This window comes from Desmodus rotundus, chromosome 4, assembly GCF_022682495.2.
Source record: "Desmodus rotundus isolate HL8 chromosome 4, HLdesRot8A.1, whole genome shotgun sequence".
In the NCBI taxonomy this organism is placed as follows: Eukaryota; Metazoa; Chordata; class Mammalia; order Chiroptera; family Phyllostomidae; genus Desmodus; species Desmodus rotundus.
This window is the reverse complement of record NC_071390.1, coordinates 48094830-48113766: the sequence shown is the minus strand read 5'-3', so window position 1 is coordinate 48113766 and position 18937 is coordinate 48094830. Positions and strand designations below refer to the sequence as shown.

Sequence of the window (18937 nt, the reverse complement as noted above, 5' to 3'; positions counted from 1 at the left end):
CAAATTCAAGGGCATTCAGGAACTCATACGGTACTTCAACAGCATAAAAAAAGACTCAGGCAGGTTGTATTAAGTGAAATAAAGAAAAACCTATAGGAAACCAATAGTGGAAGGGATGAAGCCAAGAATCAAATCAGTGATTTGGAACATAAGGAAGAAAAAAGCATTCCATCAGAACAGAAAGGAGAAAAAAGAATTTTAAAAAATGAGGATAGGCTAAGGAGGCTCTGGGAAATCTCCAAAAGTACCAACATCTGAATCAAAGGGGTGCCAGAAGGAGAAGGAGAGCAAGAAATTGAAAACTTATTTGAAAAAATAGTGAAAGAAAACTTCCCTAATTGGCAAAGGAAATAGACATACAAGTCCAGGAAGCATAGAGTCCCAAATAAGTTGGACCCAGAGGACCACACCAAGACACATCATAATTAAAATGCCAAAGGTCAAAGATAAAGAATCTTAAAAGCAGTAAGAGGAAAGCAGAGAGTTACCTACAAAGGAGTTCCCATAAGACTATCAGCTGATTTCTCAAAAGAGACCTTACAGGCAAGAAGGGGCTGGCAAGAAGGATTCCAAGTCATGAAAGGCAAGGACCTACATCCAAGATTGCTCTATCCAGCAAAGCTTTCATTTAGAATGGAAGGGCAGATAAAGTGCTTCTCAGATAAGGTCAAGTTAAAGGAGTTCATCATCACCAAGCCCTTATTATATGAAATGTTAAATGGATTTGCCTAAGAAAAAGAAGATAAAAAATATGAACAGTAAAATGACAGCAAACTCACAGTTATTAACGACCACACCTAAAACAAAAACAAAAGCAAACTAAGCAAACAACTAGAACAGGACAGAACCACAGAAATGGAGATCACATGGAGGGTTATCAACAGGGGAGTGGGAGGGAGAGAGGGGGGAAAGGTACAGAGAATAAGTAGCATAAATGGTAGGTAGAAAGTAGACAGGGGGAGGGGGCAAGAATAGTATAGGAAATGTAGAAGCCAAAGAACTTATATGAATGACCCATGGACATGAACTATAGGGGGGTATTGTGGGAGGGAGGGGGTATGCAGGATGAAATGGAGTGAAGTGGGGAAGATGGGACAACTGTAATAGCATAATCAATAAAATATATTTAAAAAAATAATATTTGTAACAAATGCTTAATGATTTAAAACGAGATTACTGCTGTAGCAATGTTGAATGCTGAGGAAAGGGAGAAGTTTGTGCACCACGGCTTTGACCTTGACTTGTTTTTTCCAGTGATCTGCAGAACGCTGGAGGCCCAGGTGACCAAGAGTCAAACATGACCAAGACTTAACACAGAAAGAACTGTGGTTTGAAGGGTTAGCTCTAGAATGGTAGAAGTCTCATTTTATTCCAAATTCCAGTTCTCATGGTGATGGTTGGGATGGTTCTCTTCTGAAAACAGTAGCTCAAAGGTTAAACATTCACTTCCTGGAAACATTTCCAAAAGCCAGGTGAATGCCTCCTGAGTGCCAAAAGCCTGGGATAAATAACAGCTGGCTTTGGAAAACAGCCTAAGGGTAGCTCAAAGCTACAAGTGTACTTTATGATGTAAGGAAGAATGGGTTAAAGCAGGCTTTAATTAAATATTTACGTTATAGTCAGAAACAGCAAGCAGTTTTTGTGTGGCCAGGGACTGGCTTTCAACAGGTCTAACTACAAAAGAAAACAGACATTAAATATTTATTCCTTATGCTGTATTAGAAGTAGATTCTGCTCTTTCCCTGCCTGAAAAGAGACAAAAAGGCTTGAGATAACCAGTGAGCTGCATTTACAAGTGCAATCTCGTAAGAAGAGTGGGAGGCCAGTTTCAACCAGGAAGGGGACCCGAGGTTTTACTGAGGCCAGATGATGTAATATTGAACCCCTCACCATTTATCTGGGGAGCACGACACAGTAACTTGATTTTTGAGGGTTGCGTTTCCTCACCTTTAGAATGGGGAAACTAACATGACCAATTTTTTGTGTGTGCTGAAGCACAGACTACTAACTGCGCTGTGAATTTTTCACACTCTAAGGCAACCTTTGGAAAGGAGAATTTGTCACAGGAAACTCACCCCAAGACTAACTTATCTTTTTGGCTTATCTGGAATTGGAAAACTTAATGATCATGAACCAGAGCATGCAAATCCATATTGTCTCTTTAGAGATGGTTTTCAAAAAGTTTTGAAAGAGTCTAAGATCAGTGTTGTAATGACTTCTATTAAATACCTTCCTGAAGATCACATTTAAAATTGTTGCCTGCATTTTACAGTTCCATTTGCCTGAATTCCTAGAGCAAGAGTGCAATATCATCTATTGTTGGATCACACACATGTTATTTTTTTAAAAAGTATTTTATTTTTAGAGGGGAAGGGAGAAAGAGAGGAAGAGAAAAATTAATGTGTTGTTGCCTCATGCACCCCCTACTGGGGACCTGGCCTGCAACCCAGGCATGTGCCCTGTCTGGGAACTGAACCAGCAACTTTTTGGTTCACAAGCGGGCACTGAATCCACTGAGCCACATCAGCCAGGGCAGATCACACCCATATGTAACCAAAGGGTTAAATCTGCACCTGAAGTAGTAGCATGGAGAATTTTTAGGGCAAAGGTCACGAAAATATAAATAAATGCTAATTTTAAAGTCCTTGGAAAAGGTTAAAATTCTGAAGTTACATTAACCCAGGACAAACCTCATTCAAAGAGGTGCCCTCTGAACCACGTGTTTAAAAGATTTTTTAAAAAATTTTTCTTTCTTTTTAGTGGGGGGAAGGAATGGAGAGAGAAAAACATCAGTGTAAGATCAATCAGTTGCCTCCCAAATGTACCCCGACCAGGAACCAAAGGTATAACCCAGGCATGTGCCCTGAATGGGGATTGAACTGGTGATCTTTTGCTTTGTGGGACGATGCCCAACCAAGTGAGCCACACCTGTCAGGGTGACTCCATATTTTTGAAGTTTAAATATCTTAAGAATGGATGTTTTAAAATATTTGTAAGAAAATATGACGGAGGAAATTTCAATGAGGGATAAGGTAAAAACTATAGTTCCCTCAAGTAATGCCTACAATGATTTTTGTTACCATCAGAAGTCCGTCCTCCTGACAGATTCATGCCCTTTACACGAACAAAATGTCAACACTTTCACAACAGTTTAGGATCTCCTACAGAAAACAAGGATTTTTTTAGAAATTTATTTTTAGAAAGAGCGAAGGTAGAGAAATATCCATCAGGTTGCCTCTCAAATGCCCCCAAACAGGGACCTGGCCCACAAGCCAGGTATGTACCGACTGGAATCGAACCTGCAACCTTTCAGTTTGTAGGACAATGCCTAACCCACCGAGCCACTTCAGGGCTGCTTGCTGGTCGTGAGTTTACTTGAAGCTTGTGGAAGATGACAGCTTTTACCTCTGGGTTTCAGTTTCCTAAAGTGATCTTTATGTGCAGGCTGCTGGGGGCTCTCAGACAGCCAAGAGCTGAACATGACCAAGTTCTGAAACTGTGGAGCTGAATGCTTAGCTTTTGAATGGCAGGGTCCTTATTTTACTTCAAATCCAGATTCACTCTGAATTTGATTTCATGCAATTTGAAATTAGGCTGGCTCTAACAAAACATTACATTAGAATGCTTAGATATTTAAAAAACATTTTATTTACTTTCAGAGAGAGAAGGGAAGGAGAAAGAGGGAAACATCAATTGGTTGCTTCTCACACCCCCCCTAACTGGGGACCTGGCCCGCAACCCAGGCATGTGCCCTGACTGGGTAGCCAACAGGCAATCTTTTGATTCGAAGGCTGGAACTCAAATCTACTGAGCCACATGAGGCAGTCAGAATGCTTAGGTATTTTTGATCAGTTAAGTATCTGTAAAACCACCTGACGGTTAAGCCTGCATTTCCATCCTGCCCAGCTATATGTATCAGGTTATCTCTAAACTACAGATTTAGGCTCACCGAGCTTTGCGCTGAACCAACCTGTACGACTTTCTACGAAGTGCTCAGCACACCAATGTCTAGGGTGCACTACTTTCATTGTCCTTAATGTAGTATAAAACCAAATGCCACGACCCTCACAGGGCTCTGGTCTTCAATCAAAATTGGTATAGACAAGCCTCTACCTTTGCTCCTGACCTCTGCCTAAGCGGTTTGCTGAACTTGGGGCCCATCTCCGAATCCTGCCTCTGTGGCTGGGGTCCTGACAGTCCGCAAATCCTCTCCTTTAGGGGCTGGCCTCTGTCTTCATGGCCCTACCACTGACCGAGGTCTAATTCAAGCTAACCAACTTTCCTGCAATTAAGATTATAATCTGCCTGAGTTTTAGTAACACTGACAGCCCAGAGGACTACCATCTCCTCATCCCTTATTCTTTCCACCCTCCAGATTAGACCTTTGGACACTGAACTCAGCCTGCACACAGTAATTGAGACTATTAGTCACCCCTGGTTATGGCCTGGGGGAGCAACAGTTAGGATGACCCCCACACATCAACAGTCCCATTGATTACCAACATACTCTAGTTCCTAACTCAGTGGGGCAATGAGTTAGGGGTAAGTTAGAAATGTGTCTAACTTACCCTAGTGAAGTTTCTCTCACCATTGCCTTGCCCAATCAAAGTAATTTCTCTATGAGGGCCTGACTAGTGGTGGAAGTTCCCCTTCTGCCTCAAGGAGAGAACACAAACCTCTTCAGTTGGGCTTCCAAGGATGAAGTCACTGCCTTGATTAGTACCTTTAAGAGTCAGGAAAATGACTAACCCCTGGCGGGAGAAACACAGACAACATGGGACTGAAATGAGAGCCTTTGCTCACAACTCATGTATTTTCGAGCGACCCTCCCTTACTACTGCTATCTAATCCTTGCCTTCTCATCTTCTTGTTGTCCCCGTTGTCAAAAAGGCTTTGTCGTCTATTGTGTACTTCGCCTCCTGCTGCCCATCTCCATCCTTTTTCCTCTCAGCCCAGCAATCTTCTCTAGGGTTCGTGCCCAAGCCAGCTGCTAGGCCCCCTCACCACTCACCTGCTCTCCCAAGGAAGCACTTCACAACCTTCACAAACCATTGTTTCGGCAACCTACTCAGCACTCACCTGACAGTGGAAACCATGCTGACCATACTGAGACATTCGCTAGATTTTCAGAATTTGGTATCTCATAAAGGAATTACATAGTGATGTCAGATTGAGGATGAGAAGTAAAAACAAAAAACCCTATAAAGATCGCTTTTTCTCAGCTTAATTCAGTTGCTTGAGCAGTTATGACCCTTCCCATGAAGAAACTATGTATCTTAAAGTAGCTTTTCAAAGTGACTATCCTACAGGTTCCTGGACTTGCATTCATTCATTCAACAAATAATAGTTTATACTTAAATTTACTTAATGTAGTAATTTACTCCTAAAGAAAAAGCCCTAGTTGCTCAAAATATTTCCAAGGCAACTGCTGCTTTTCTTGGAGGGTTTTTATTTTTATATCACATGTCAAGGAGGGAATTCCCTGCTCTGCGTGTTATACATTAGACCGGAGGTTCTCTAAGTTAACCTAGAACAGCAGCATTAGTCAGTACCTGGAACTTGTTGGAAACGTAAATCCCTGGGCTCTACCCGGCTTCAATCAGCAATTCTGGTGCCCAATCAGTACTTTAACAAGCACCCCAGGTGATTCTGATGCATGCTACTTAAGAGCCACTGCCTCAGTTTACACGTAATGATCACATTCAGACTCCATCACTAATGGGCTGAGATAAGGACCTGACTCAGTGACTTAAGTACCTTATCCTACGTGTGTAATGTATCTTTTACGTACGTAAGAACTAAGTATATAATTTATAGTCTAAAGTACTTTGTGACTTAATCTTTACTTGTATACAAACCTGAGGCTTGTTTTTAAACTAGTGAACACCAAAAGCAGGTCAATTTTCCCCACAAGGTGAATAAAAGTAGACAATAAACAGTTTGCCTTAGACATCCTGGTTTTACACTTGATATAATGTGTCCTGATGTAATTATTCTCGGCACCATCCTCTTCTCTCAAGGTTCCCAGTTTAGACAATGAATTATGGCCTAAATATCACCTGCTTTATTAATAAAAAATAAAAGTGGTGAAACGTCTAATGATTCTTGAAAAAATCTTATCATTCCACTAAGCTTCATATAACAAAAACAATTTGTAAAAATATTCTTAAATATTAATTTTAATTAACTCCAAAACAATCGGAATACAAACTTGTAGCCGAACAAATTCCTCTCCTGGAACCCAGAGACACGGCAACTGCATCGCAGTTAAACCAGGACGCGTGTTGCAGGGTGTGTCCTACAGAGGAGCCTTTCATGGCGCCTCAGATTACTGTTGTTCACTCCAATCCTTGCCTATAATCAATATAAGCTTTTGTACCTACTTCACATCACTAGGAGCAAATCTATTGGGTTAGCCAACAAGCCTATAAAGTTTTTTCTGTAAAATAAAAGACGTATTTTTCATTTTCACCAAAAACTTTATTGATTTGGATATTTTGAGTATGTCGGCTATCTCCTTCGTGGTGTAATGCTGATTGCTCTCAAGTAATGTCTCGATTTGATGGCTATCTATTTCAGTTGGCCTACCCAACCATGGAACATGGTCCAGGAAGAAATCTCTAGCTTGAAACTTCTCAACCCACTTTTGACACGACCAATCAGTTACAGCACCTTCTCCATACACTGCACAAATCTTTTTTTTGTATTTCAGTTGCGTTTTTACCTTTCTTGAAATAATCAAGAATGTGCCAAAAATGTTGTGTGTTTTTTCCACCTTCAATATTAAAATGGCCACACAAAAATTCGCCAATTTTGATTTTTTTTTTTAAAACAGACGCTGATAGGACAGCTGTCACAATACAACCTAACAAAATTGTTTCAAATGAAGTTGAAGATAACTAAGCACTACTAGAGCCATCTTACGAAAAAAACCAAATGAACTTTTTGGTCAACCCAAAACATGGCTTCTGACGATGAAAAGCCATCCAGGGTTATTTATGATCCACAATGCTACCTCAGAGTTAACTTGTGGACTTGCAAAGGTCCAATGAAATAGGAGCATTCTGGGCTAGGAAGGCCACATCGAAGGAAGCAGGGAAGGAGTGTTCCATCTACACTATGCATACAACTGCCAGGGTGCTATGAGGGCCCTTCAGTATCATGCCAAATCTTAAAAATGAATCTCGAGCCCCCACTGTAGTACTTTTTATGAATTCTAGTCAGTAAAGATTGAAGTAGCCAAGGGAATTCAGGCTCTGAGTAGCCTCTCAAGGGTCAATTACTACCTGGATCAGAGAGAATTCACAAAGACTAGCCTGGACCCAACCAACCCACTGAAGATACTATTCCTTTCCTGCTGAGATTGTCAACCATTTTCTGTAGGTACCTAAAGAGGGTGTCTTTACTGTTTGCTATATACAAGTAGCATTACCTGTTTTCATCAAATTCTTTGGTGCCTTGTGGGCATGGATATCCATGGGTAGACTCATTAATGCATTTGTAAGTTTTGTCCATGTTCTAATAAGCAAACTCATCCATGTTTAACACATTCCAAATTCCTTTCTTTAGCAGAAAATTATGTTTCTAAACTTTTTTTTTTGCTTTTTATATAAATACCATCTTTCTTACCAGAAAGAAGTGACCATCTCTGTATTAAGGCACAATACAATTATACTGTCATTGTGGCAGAAATCCCTGCTGTTCCTTCCCTTGATCTTAGCTAATACTGTGCTCCACAGGAGTAAGGCACTCGGTATTTGTTCTTCAACTGAAGCACAGAGAAGGTGCCTGAAAGCTGAGACTCTTGGGATTGTCATGGTCTTTGGTCCTGTGTCCAAGTTCGTAAGTCTCTACTGCTGCTGAAAATGGACATTAAAATTTGTCAAAAAAATATAAGCACAACTTCAAGTGTCATTCCTCCTGAGTCCACCTTCGGCAAAAATCTCCAAAGTTCTGACCCTTAGCAAAGGCACAATTACATATCCTGGCCACTCTACAGAATTAAAGAGAAAATACCTAGGGGTACACAACTGATGGGATGGTCTATGCAAGTCTTGCACTGGTGCAGAGGCGAGGTGCAGCTACACAGTAACACACTCAGTGTTTCTGCAATTCTCAGGGTATACGGAGAAGGCAGAGGAGAAGGGCATCAGCTAATCTGTCCCACCTACTCTAGCCCATCCAGGTGAGAGGTTTTACATGTTTCTTTGGTTTTATACATTACACTTATACTGAGACGATGTTTTCCAAAGAATTGACAACTAAATTATTTACATTTCACTCTACTAAAACACATAAAAAAGGAAGTAGTGAAAATCCCTGTGATTGTGGAATTCCTCAAAACATAATTTGTTCAAATTGTTAATATACATTGAAGTTAATTATATAAAAATACTCTGTAAGCCTATGAAATCTGGTGTCATCCAAAATCAGATGTTATTAGAATAATACCAAAATCACCTTTGAGATTTTCCAAGTGTATTAAGTGTCAGTGAGTGGTTATTTCTGACTCTGATGAACTTTCCCCCTTGGATCATTTCTAGCATCTTGTTTACGGAATACATTTTATATCTTATAACATCAATTCTTTGGACTGCATTCAATTTTTTTTTTAAATTGTTTTGCTTTGATAACTATTTTCAGAGGCTTTGGCCTAATCTTTGCTTCTCTAAAATATGTTGGGATTATTTCTAGTAATCCAAGCAGTCCCATTGTCTCTTGTAATGGTTCATTATCAATTTCGCAACAGAAGTAGAAGCAGGAAGTTCCCTCCTCTATTAGGACAGCTAATACCCAAGAACCAGCACTCTTTTGCTACTTGAATTTTATAATGGGAGTAAGATTCTCATTTTCTTCATCAGTAAAACTATCCATTCATTCGAGATTTTAGGATTGTTAGGATGAAAGACGAGGGAACCTCAAATCATTTTAAAGCGGCACACACACTTAAGCAAGCTGGAGAAGAATCCTATAGCATCTGAATAAACTCTGATTCATAAACCCATTATTAGTCACCTCTGATTCCAAGTAGTAGCAGGTTGTGGTTAGGAGATCAGACCAGGTAAAATATTTAAAAGTATGAGTTTGGTTATTACTGAACATTGTGAGAGGAGTGAAAAGTATACATAAGCAAAGTCTAAGTGTCACTGCAATTCTCTTTAAAAAGTATTTTTTGTGTTGTTATGATTCTGAAGAGTCATTTTCCAGGACTTAAGCAAAATTCAGAAATATTAAATTCTTAAATTTCAACTGTCCTACAATGACTATGAACCAAGTACTAGAAATGCAAAAACAGGCATTGAGAACATAAAAATGATGGCAAAATAAAATTAAATCTTACAGACTACTTTGTTGTATGATTAAGTTTTTTGACTAGGTTATTAATGTTAAATGAGAGAATAAACTATAATTAGAGAATAGGCTGCATTTTTACTTCTGAATATTCAAAACAATTAAAAAAGGCAAAAACAAGTTCTCTTTTCCTCATTTTCTCTAACACCAAATTTTCTATATGTAACTTGCTTTTTTCCCTAGCTTAGAAATTTACCTCCAAGAAATAATGTAATGAAAAGATTTATGTTTTTTCTCCATTCTCCCAGTATTATTCTGATTTAAATTTAATCTCTGGGAAAAATGAGTCTGACAGGTGGACTTTATAATTATTTTTCTCATTTATTGAAATAAAAAATACTCTATTGAAGAACTATATTCTTTGCTGTTTTTTACTTAAAAGTTTATCTGCAAGATTTTAGTTAAAAAGTTTATCTCCAAATAACCATAATATTTCATCCTCCTTTAAAAATGGAGAAAATAATTGTAAATTATGGATCTGTACTTCAGAGATGTTCAAAAAACCGTAAGACCAGAAAACAGCAACTCAAAGACATATCACTTAACCCAATACTACTTTAAATCAGTTTCTCAACCTGGGTACTAATGACATTTTGGGCTTGGATATAAATCATTGTTGTAGGGGGCTCTCCAATGCAATGTAGGATGTTTAACGACATCCTTGACCTCTGCCAACTACATGCCAATAGCACTCATGCAGTTGTGACAAGTAGAAATGTCTTAAGACACTACACTAAGAGTCCTCTGGGGACAAATTCATCTCCTGTTGAGAACCACTATTTAACAGTATACTGCATTTCCTACCCTTTGCACTCAATAGCTAATCAACTCTTATGTGTCCAGTAGAATTCTGAAGGAAGTACACAGACTAATAAAAATATTATTTTTAATTAAACAAGGCTTAACTTAAGGCATCATACTGACATCTACTGGCTTGGTACTAAACTGTACACTTGATATATACTGCCAAAATCCCCTCCAAATTGTAAGTAATATAGATGTTATTCTTAGAAAATAGAGCAATTCACTGAAAGCAGTATCATTAATATCAGAACTATTAGCTCTATTTAAAGCCTCACATATATAATATCAATGGTAATTGTCAATGCCTTCTTAGTTCTTGATGACTGTCCTTTGGATGACTTGAACTTTAAATGAATATTTTTATGACATTCATAACACTTGCAAAATTTAAGCAGCATGCTATTTTATGATAGCATGAAATCTTGCTATACTGAAATCTTAAAATACTAAAAAAAAAAATTTAAAAACCCTAATAATTAAATAAATAAAATTACTACAATTTTCTAGGCGTTTTAATAAAAGACATTTAGTAATTAAATACTTCTGTCAATTAAATAGATGAACTTTATTGGGGTTAAAACTATAACAAAGTTCATCCTAAAACATTTTGCAATGCAAAATTATCTCACTCAAGGAGTGTTTAATAATTTGAATGCCAGGAATTACAAGCAATTTTCAAAAGCAGAGACTCTCACATTCATAAAACTTTATACATCATTTGAACTAACAGACATTTATACTACTAAAATCAAACATGCATCACTTTCAAACATCTTGTATCATGATTTTTTATATTACATTATTTAACAGCATTCCTCATCAATACATGTATCATCATACACTTGCACCATTCTCCTTGGATTTCTGATCTTTATCGTCACTCTTCACATTATCCTGTAAAATATAGACAAGGAAAAGTGTATTTTATTAAATGCTCTTAAATGTAACTATAAAAAAATAATCAACATTAGTAAACAGAGATACTCCACTTTCCTATCTATGGAAAATCGACCCTGGGGGCAACTATGAAACACATCTTTCAATTCTAAGCAGAATGGCTTCTACTATTTGAGAAAGCCATCTGAACCCTGAGAAATTAGAGGTTCTCAGGGATAAGATTAGCGAAATCCCTGTACTGTGTATTTTTCTTCTTGTTCTGAAAGGTAAGATTGTGGAAGATCTCTCAGTTAGGGAGATTAGTTTACAACGGCATTGAGTTACTAGATTCTTTTTTAGTAACAATACTAACAAATAAATTTTTTGAGGGCCAAAGAGTTTCTTAACCCTGCGCTGTTAACAGTAAATGGGTTTCAAAAAGGAGTGAATGGTGCCCTGGCTGGGTGGGCTCAGTTGGTTGGAGCGTTGTTCTATAATCAAAAGGCTGCAGGTTTGATCCCGTCACAGTGCATATGGGACTATGTGTGGGACAGGAGGCAACCAACTGAGGTTCACCTTTCATACTGATGTTTCTCCCTTGCTCTCTCCCTAAAATCAATATACAAAATATCCTTGGGTAAGGATTAAAAAAAAAACAAAACTGTTCTGTAAAAAGAAAAAAAAGAGTCTGTACACATAAACTATGCTGATATCCTGACTTCTTTTTTTTAAAAAAAGGTTTTATTTATTTATTTTTAGAGAGAGGGGAAGGGAGGGAGAAAGAGAGGGAGAGAAACATCACTGTATGGTGGCCTCTCAGGTGGCCCCCACTGGGGACCTGGCCTGCAATCCAGCCATGTGCCCTGACTGGGAATCGAACTGGTGACCCTTTGATTCACAGCTTGTGCTCAATCCACTGAGCTACACCAGCCAGGGCCCAACTAAGTTCTATAAAAACATAGTATGTTTGGAATTGCTTTGGAACAGTCTGATGAAGGGAAGAATATTACAATTATTTGCTCCTAAAAAACCACTAAGACCTTAAAAACACTAAATTACCAGAAATGGACTTAAAAATTAAAATAAATTATAAAAATGTTGAAAGAAATTATGAAATCTACAAAACTGCTGACCTTTTTGAGAACAGTGTGGATTTCATCCATCACTGTGGATAAGTTTCTGATTGTCTTATTCAGTTGGTTTTCAAATTGCAAATTCATGTTTTCTGAAATCTTTAAGTTTTCTTGTAACTGACTAAGGTCCTTTTTAACTTCTCTGAGTTCACCAGAGAGACTTTTGTTGGAATTCTCCAAATTTAATATGGTTTTTTCATCTTCATCTATTAAAAAAAAAAAAGAAAAAAAAAAAAGCATATTTAATTCCTCAAAATGGCCGTAAATGTCAATTTCAACAGTTACAAAGCACACTGAAATACTCACTTAAGTTTTACCTATGTATTACTTCTAAATCCAGGTTCCATTTTTAGATGATTGTATAGACTAGACAGAGTAGCAGAAACTGGTCAAAACTAAGGATTAAAAGGATGCAACAGAAAAAAACAAACCTGAGAATACACGTGAAGGTCTACGATTAATTCTTATAAAGCTAAGTGATTTCTAACCTTTAACATAAATGGTCAAAAGTAAAGTTACATTATATGGCCTAGACTAAAACAAATGGTATGACTATGCATATATGTACAGGTATGTGTAAATACACACATATGTATTGTCCAACAAGGTGTTAGAAGTACTGATATATCCAATTCTCTTCCTTACCAGTTTTTTCTTCTAGTAATTGTAGCTTCTGCTCTACTTCAGCTCTTACTTTTTCACTCTTTTCCAATTTTTGCAACAGGCTTCCTACATCTACCATCGCACCATTATACACAATAAGGCCAACATTTTCTTCCACATCCTTGGGTTCCTGTTTTACTGTTGGTGTTGGAAGTAACAACCTGTTTCCTATGATATAAAACATACCATATTTTATTTTCCTTTAATTGATAACACAATTATATAATGGCACATTCTTAAAATAATATACTCAAACCTAGCATATCTTCTTGTAGTGCTTCAGACTCCTCATGGTTTTCTTCATCTTTTGAGGTATCTGTTAATTTCCGGTAAAAGCAAGATTCACGGAGTACTACTTTATTAAGAAGCTTCTTTACCTGTTATACAAGTAAATTAAACAAATTTTAAAAATGAAATAAGTTTTTGACTCCGTTAGAACAAAAACTATGTTCTAATCTTCACATATAGTAAACACCAGTGGCATCTGTATTCATAGGTATGCACTCCCACTCAGAGCACTCAACCTTGGAACTGTCTTCCCTATAAACCTGAGTCCAGATTATCATTTGAGACGTTTGTTAAAAAAAAATCTAACACTGATATGAACACTAACACAGAGTAGATGTACAAAGATGTTTATTACAGCATAGTTTACAATTCTAAAAAATGGAAAACCAGCCAGCAATTGGGACTAGTTAAGGCAATTACGATACATATACACCCTGTAATACTAAGTAGTCAGAAAAATAATGAAGTGGGCCTCTGTTTTCAGGGTAGGACACCCACGATAGATTGTTAAATGAAAAAAGTTGTCTATCAATATATATCAAATGATTTCATTCATACTGCATGGGAACTAGAGAAAGAGAGGGGACTTTCAACTTTTTTACTTTACACATTTCAGAAGTGCTTGACTGTATTCCTATTATATTTAGTACATATATACTATATGTACTAAAGAGATTATACTGTATGTACAAGAGATTAATAAAATACTTAAAAATGGCTTTCATTTTAAATATTCACAAGATTACCTGAGCCCGAGAAAGATGTAGTCCAAGAGTATAAAGTATTTCTTCCAAATCCTTTTCAAGAAGGTAACCACAATGGCTTTGATCAAAATAAACAAATGCCATTAAGAGATCCCTGTTAATCGTGATCATCTGAGTCTTTTCTTTTTCCTAAACAAAATGTAGAAGATACAGTATATATTTTTATCCCTGAAAAGTGAGAAATTGAGACTGTGTCCATACAATAGCAAAAACTGGAAAAGACCTTTACCTCACCTTAGTTCAAATAAGTTGATCTGGTTTATGTGTATGGGAGAAAGGAGTTAGACATACTGATTATCTGACATAACCACAAATATCAAAATATCAGAATTTTGCCCTGAGTGGTAATATTGGTACACAAGGACCAATAAACTTGATGACTGTGTTATGCTTAAAAAGAAGTCTGGATTATGTAAGAAATGGAATGATCACATTATAAAGAATACAGTGTACAATAAATACCTTATCTTTAGAGGGCCTCTCCTTGCAGTACCTGTTGATATCTCTTTTGTCATCTCGTTTGTTTATTTCTTCTTCGTCCCGATCTATAAAAGAAATAATAGCAGCAGCAAAAAACTTATTAATACAGATTTTCAACTACAACAGAGACCAAAAATACTTTTCTATTACTGATCAGTTTCAAAACAAATTAGCAAAAGGGGTGGTGAACACACAATATATAGATGATGTATTATAGAATTGTACCCCTGAAATCTACAATTTTATTAACCAATGTCACCCCAATAAATCAAATTAAAAAAGACATTAGCAACGAATAAATATATGAATAAAAAGTTTGCATTTTGTAAGAAACACTTATAAAGAATAAAAAGAAGAATTTTATAAAGAGACTAATGGGAAGGAAAAAACTGATTTTATTGAACCAAATAAAGAACTTAATTTTATAAATATCTGGATGACACAGTTCAAAACGTGAACTTAATACATAAAATTGAAAACTGTTACACAAATTTAAACAAGACAAAGTATATTTTCCAAAAGCTAAAAACAGTCAACACAGTAAAACTGACTACAAATAAATTATTGCAAAATAATATTACATTCAAGATACTGAGATATTCTTAAGATAATGAAGGCCTAATAGTGTTAACATCCAGATGTTCCAGATATACTAATGCTAACATATGATTCTGTGATAAAAGGTGAAAACTTGGATAAATTTTTCTAAAAAAAAAATAGGTGAATCTGTAACGTGGAAGATATGACTTGAAATTTGTACTCTAGTAAATAGTCTTAATAAAATTCAAATACCAAAACGTATACTTGAGCAGTTGAAGTCATGACCATAACTTTTGTTTTACTAAAGATCTTATTTATTTTTAGAGAGAGGGGAAGGGAAGGAGAGAGGGAGAGAAACATCTGTTGGCTACCTCCACATGTGCCCCAATGTGACCCAACTGCCGACCCCCTGCTTTGAGGGGTAGCACCCGACCAACTGAGCCACACCAGTCAAGGCATGACACTCACTTTATTTTCTAGATGAGAATACTACCTTTTGTTATTAATTTAAAAAAATATAATGCAACTTGTGCAAATTTCAAAATTCATAAGAAGGTACTGGAAAAAAAGTAAACTTCTTTCTCTTCCCTATCTCTAGGTTGCACAGTTCTCTAAGACCTCAGCCATCACCCTCATGTCACTTTTACCAGCTTGTTAGAGAATTAATACTAAGAAATAATCTCAGGGTTGAAATGTAGCCCCTAAAGTTCATATTTTGAAGTCCTGACCCCCAATACCTCTGAATGTTACCTCATTAGAAGAGGGTCTACACAGAGGCAATCAAGTTAAAAGGTCACTAGGATGAGCTCTAATCCAATGACTGGTGTCTTTTTTTTTTTTTTTGGTCCTCATCCGAGGACATATGACTGGTATCTTTATAGAAAGGGGAATTTGGACACAAAAGATGCCACCTACAAGCCAAGGAGAGCTTCCTGGAACAGATTCTCTCTTCATAGTTCTCCGAAGGAACCAACCTCAGTGACTCCTTGATCTCAGACCTTTAGCCAACAGAGCTAAGACAATAAATTTCCATTGTTTAAGCCACCAAGTCTGAAGTAGTTTAAACGACAGACCTAGTAAACTAATACATCATTCTTTCACAAACCATATTTAAAAACTAAATAGCCTTGGTTATTTAATGATCTATTGAAAAATTTTCAAGAGAAATTTTGCACCAAAAAGAGCAGAAAACAAGTTTATTGATAAAATACATTAGAAGATACAGTAAACACTAGAGGTTAAATAGTCCTTAAGATGCTACAAAGATATTCATAAATAGCCCTGGCTAGTGTGGCTCAGTGGATTGAGCACTGGCCTGAGAACCAAAGGGTTGCAGGTTCAATTCCCTCTGAGGGCACATGCCTGGGTTGTGGGCCAGGACCCCCAGTGGGGGGCACGTGAGGGGCAACCACACATTGATGTTTCTCTCCCTCCCTTCCTCTCTGTCTAAAAATGAAAAAAATCTTAAAAAAGATATTCATAAATATTTCACACTATATTCCCTTTCTGAACATCCACAAAGTACATAAACAGCTAAGAAAATCTGTGGTGAAACATGCATAATTTTTCTTAACCAAAGTCCCCCAAACTTATTTTGCTTCAACATGCTTTATTAACCTTAATATCTGTTAATACCATGGGACACTCTGGGAAAGACTGCTTTAGGTAAGATATTGTATTTGAACAGTAACAATACAGAGAAAACTTTGTATTTAAAGAATATACATGGTAAAACACGCATGACCCTCGGTAACATTATGTTGAGAGAAAAGAAGCCAGTTACAAAAAAAGTAAATAAAGTCACATATTCTATGATTCTACTTAATGTCTAGAATAAAAGAGAGAGAAAACCTAGGGCTTTAGAGATTGTGGAGAAATGGGAGTGACTATTAATGAGTAGGGGGTTTCTTTTTGAAGTAATGAAAAAGTTGTAACATTGATTATAGTAATGGTTGTATAATTGAGTAAATATTGAAAACCACTAAGTTGTAAATTTTTAAGTGGGTGTATTGTATGGTATGTAAACTTTATCTCAATGAAGTTTTAATTTATAAAAGGAAATAGGCAAATAGAAAGCTGGATTGTGGTGATGGTTTCATAATTATATAGTTACTAAAAATCATTAAGTTGTATAGTTAAAATGGGTGAGTTTTGTGGTATGTATTGGCAATGTCAAACTGTTAACCAACCCTCCCCTCTCCAAAAAAAATAGAAAAGTGCCCTGGCCAGGTAGCTGATTGGAGCACTATCATGGGTTCAATTCTCACTCAGGGCACATGCCTGGGTTGTGGGTTCAGTCCTCAGTCTGGGCACAGTCAAGGGGCAACCCATCACTGTTTCTCTCTATCAATGTATCTCTCCCCCACTCTTTCCCTCCCCAAATCAATAAGCATGTATGTCCTTATATGAATATAAAAAAGCAATATATTCTATGAAACAAGAGAATTTATTTATGACACAGTTTAAGCACCATGTTCAGGGAAATTTGTTTCCTCAAGTTCAAATGTTAATTATATCCGGGACATATGATAGTCAAAAATACACATCTTGCCCTGGATGGTGTGGCTCAGTGGATTGAGCTTGTGCCTGCTAACCGAAGGGTCACCGGTTCGATTCCCAGTCAGGGCACATGCCTGGGTTGCAGGCTGGATCCCCAGGAGGGGGCACATGAGAGGCAACCACACATTGATGTTTCTCCCCCCCCTTCCCTTCCCTCTAAAAATAAACAAACAAAATCTTAAAAAAACTAACAAGTGTCATGATTTTCTCATCTAAAAATACAACTACTTAATGTAAACATTTTTTCAATAAAGTGTTTCTATTGTAAAAAAAAAATTAAAAGAGTTCAATGATAAAGTCATCAAATAAAAAATGTAAAGTAAGTAAAATTTGAATCATACCATCATCTTCATCCTCAGCCTCTTCTGCTTCCATTGGATCATATTCATCTTGATTATTATCTTCTTCAGTTTCATCATCATCTTTAGAATCATCTTTTCTTTTATCTTCTTTCTGTAATTTAAAATACCTTAAAATTAGTAAGACCTCTCACCAAATATTGAGTTAGCCCCTCACCCCAAATTTTAAAGCCACAAAATTTACTTGAAATAGAATCACATTATAAATTTCTTACAACATTACACTTTAAGGATAAACTGCCATTCGCAATATATGTAAATCAAACCATCAGGCTGTGAGGCTTAAACTAAACAAAAAGAATAAAGTACTATAAAACTAGTTACAGATGTTTAAATAGGCTTAATTCAAAGACTTAAATTTCTACTACACTATAACCTTTTATTTGCCTTTATGTTTCACTATTCTGATGGAATTCATTATCATTTGTTACACTCAAAAAGACTAATCGAAAACTTCTGATTACAGACCTTCCTTTCGTCTCTATCTTCTTTTTTATCTTTGTCATCGCCTGATTTTCTCAGTTTGGGCTTTGGCTCATCAACTTCATCATCTCTTTCTTCCTTTTTATCTTTTCTCTCATCTTTTTTGCTTTTCTTCTCCTTTTCTTTTTTGTCCTCTTTCTCAGGAAGAGATAATAATGACTTGTATATTCTGACACCAAAATCTCTTTGAAGCATTTCATTGAAAAGTTCTGCAAACAATGAAACCTATAAAAAATGACAACTTTAATAGAAATATTGAAAAAGACCCAGAATAACTTATCAAATAACTGTCAATACAAGAATTCTCACTACCTTATACAATTAATCTTCATCATAAATGTACTTTATTCATTGGCTCAACAAGTTTTTATGAAATGCCTACTGCGCACTAGTGACTGTTCTAGATATTGGGGGTGTGGTGTGAAGAAAGCAGAACAAAATCCCAACTCACATGAACTAATGGTATATAGTGGGGAAAAGCATGGAATAATCAAAATCAACATCAAATTATAAGAAGACAGGATGAAATTATAAGTAGGATGAAAGCACAGGGACTAAGAAGACTATAACCAGAGAACGCATCTCTGAACAGGTGACATTTTGAAAAATGACTTGAAAATGGCAGGGGAATGCCATC

General features: G+C 36.6%; 1 protein-coding gene across 1 annotated transcript; it reads right to left on the bottom strand.

Moving 5' to 3' along the window:
* Positions 1 to 10696: 10696 nt before the first annotated feature.
* Positions 10697 to 18525, bottom strand: CCAR1 (cell division cycle and apoptosis regulator 1; the record flags this gene model as incomplete). The annotated part of the gene is given in 8 exon segments (XM_053923370.1): positions 10697 to 11049; positions 12165 to 12370; positions 12810 to 12995; positions 13084 to 13204; positions 13862 to 14008; positions 14342 to 14424; positions 17800 to 17911; positions 18286 to 18525. Coding segments are annotated over 8 exon segments (1155 nt in total), but the record flags the coding sequence as incomplete, so codon positions are not given.
* Between the last annotated feature and the right edge of the window lie 412 nt (positions 18526 to 18937).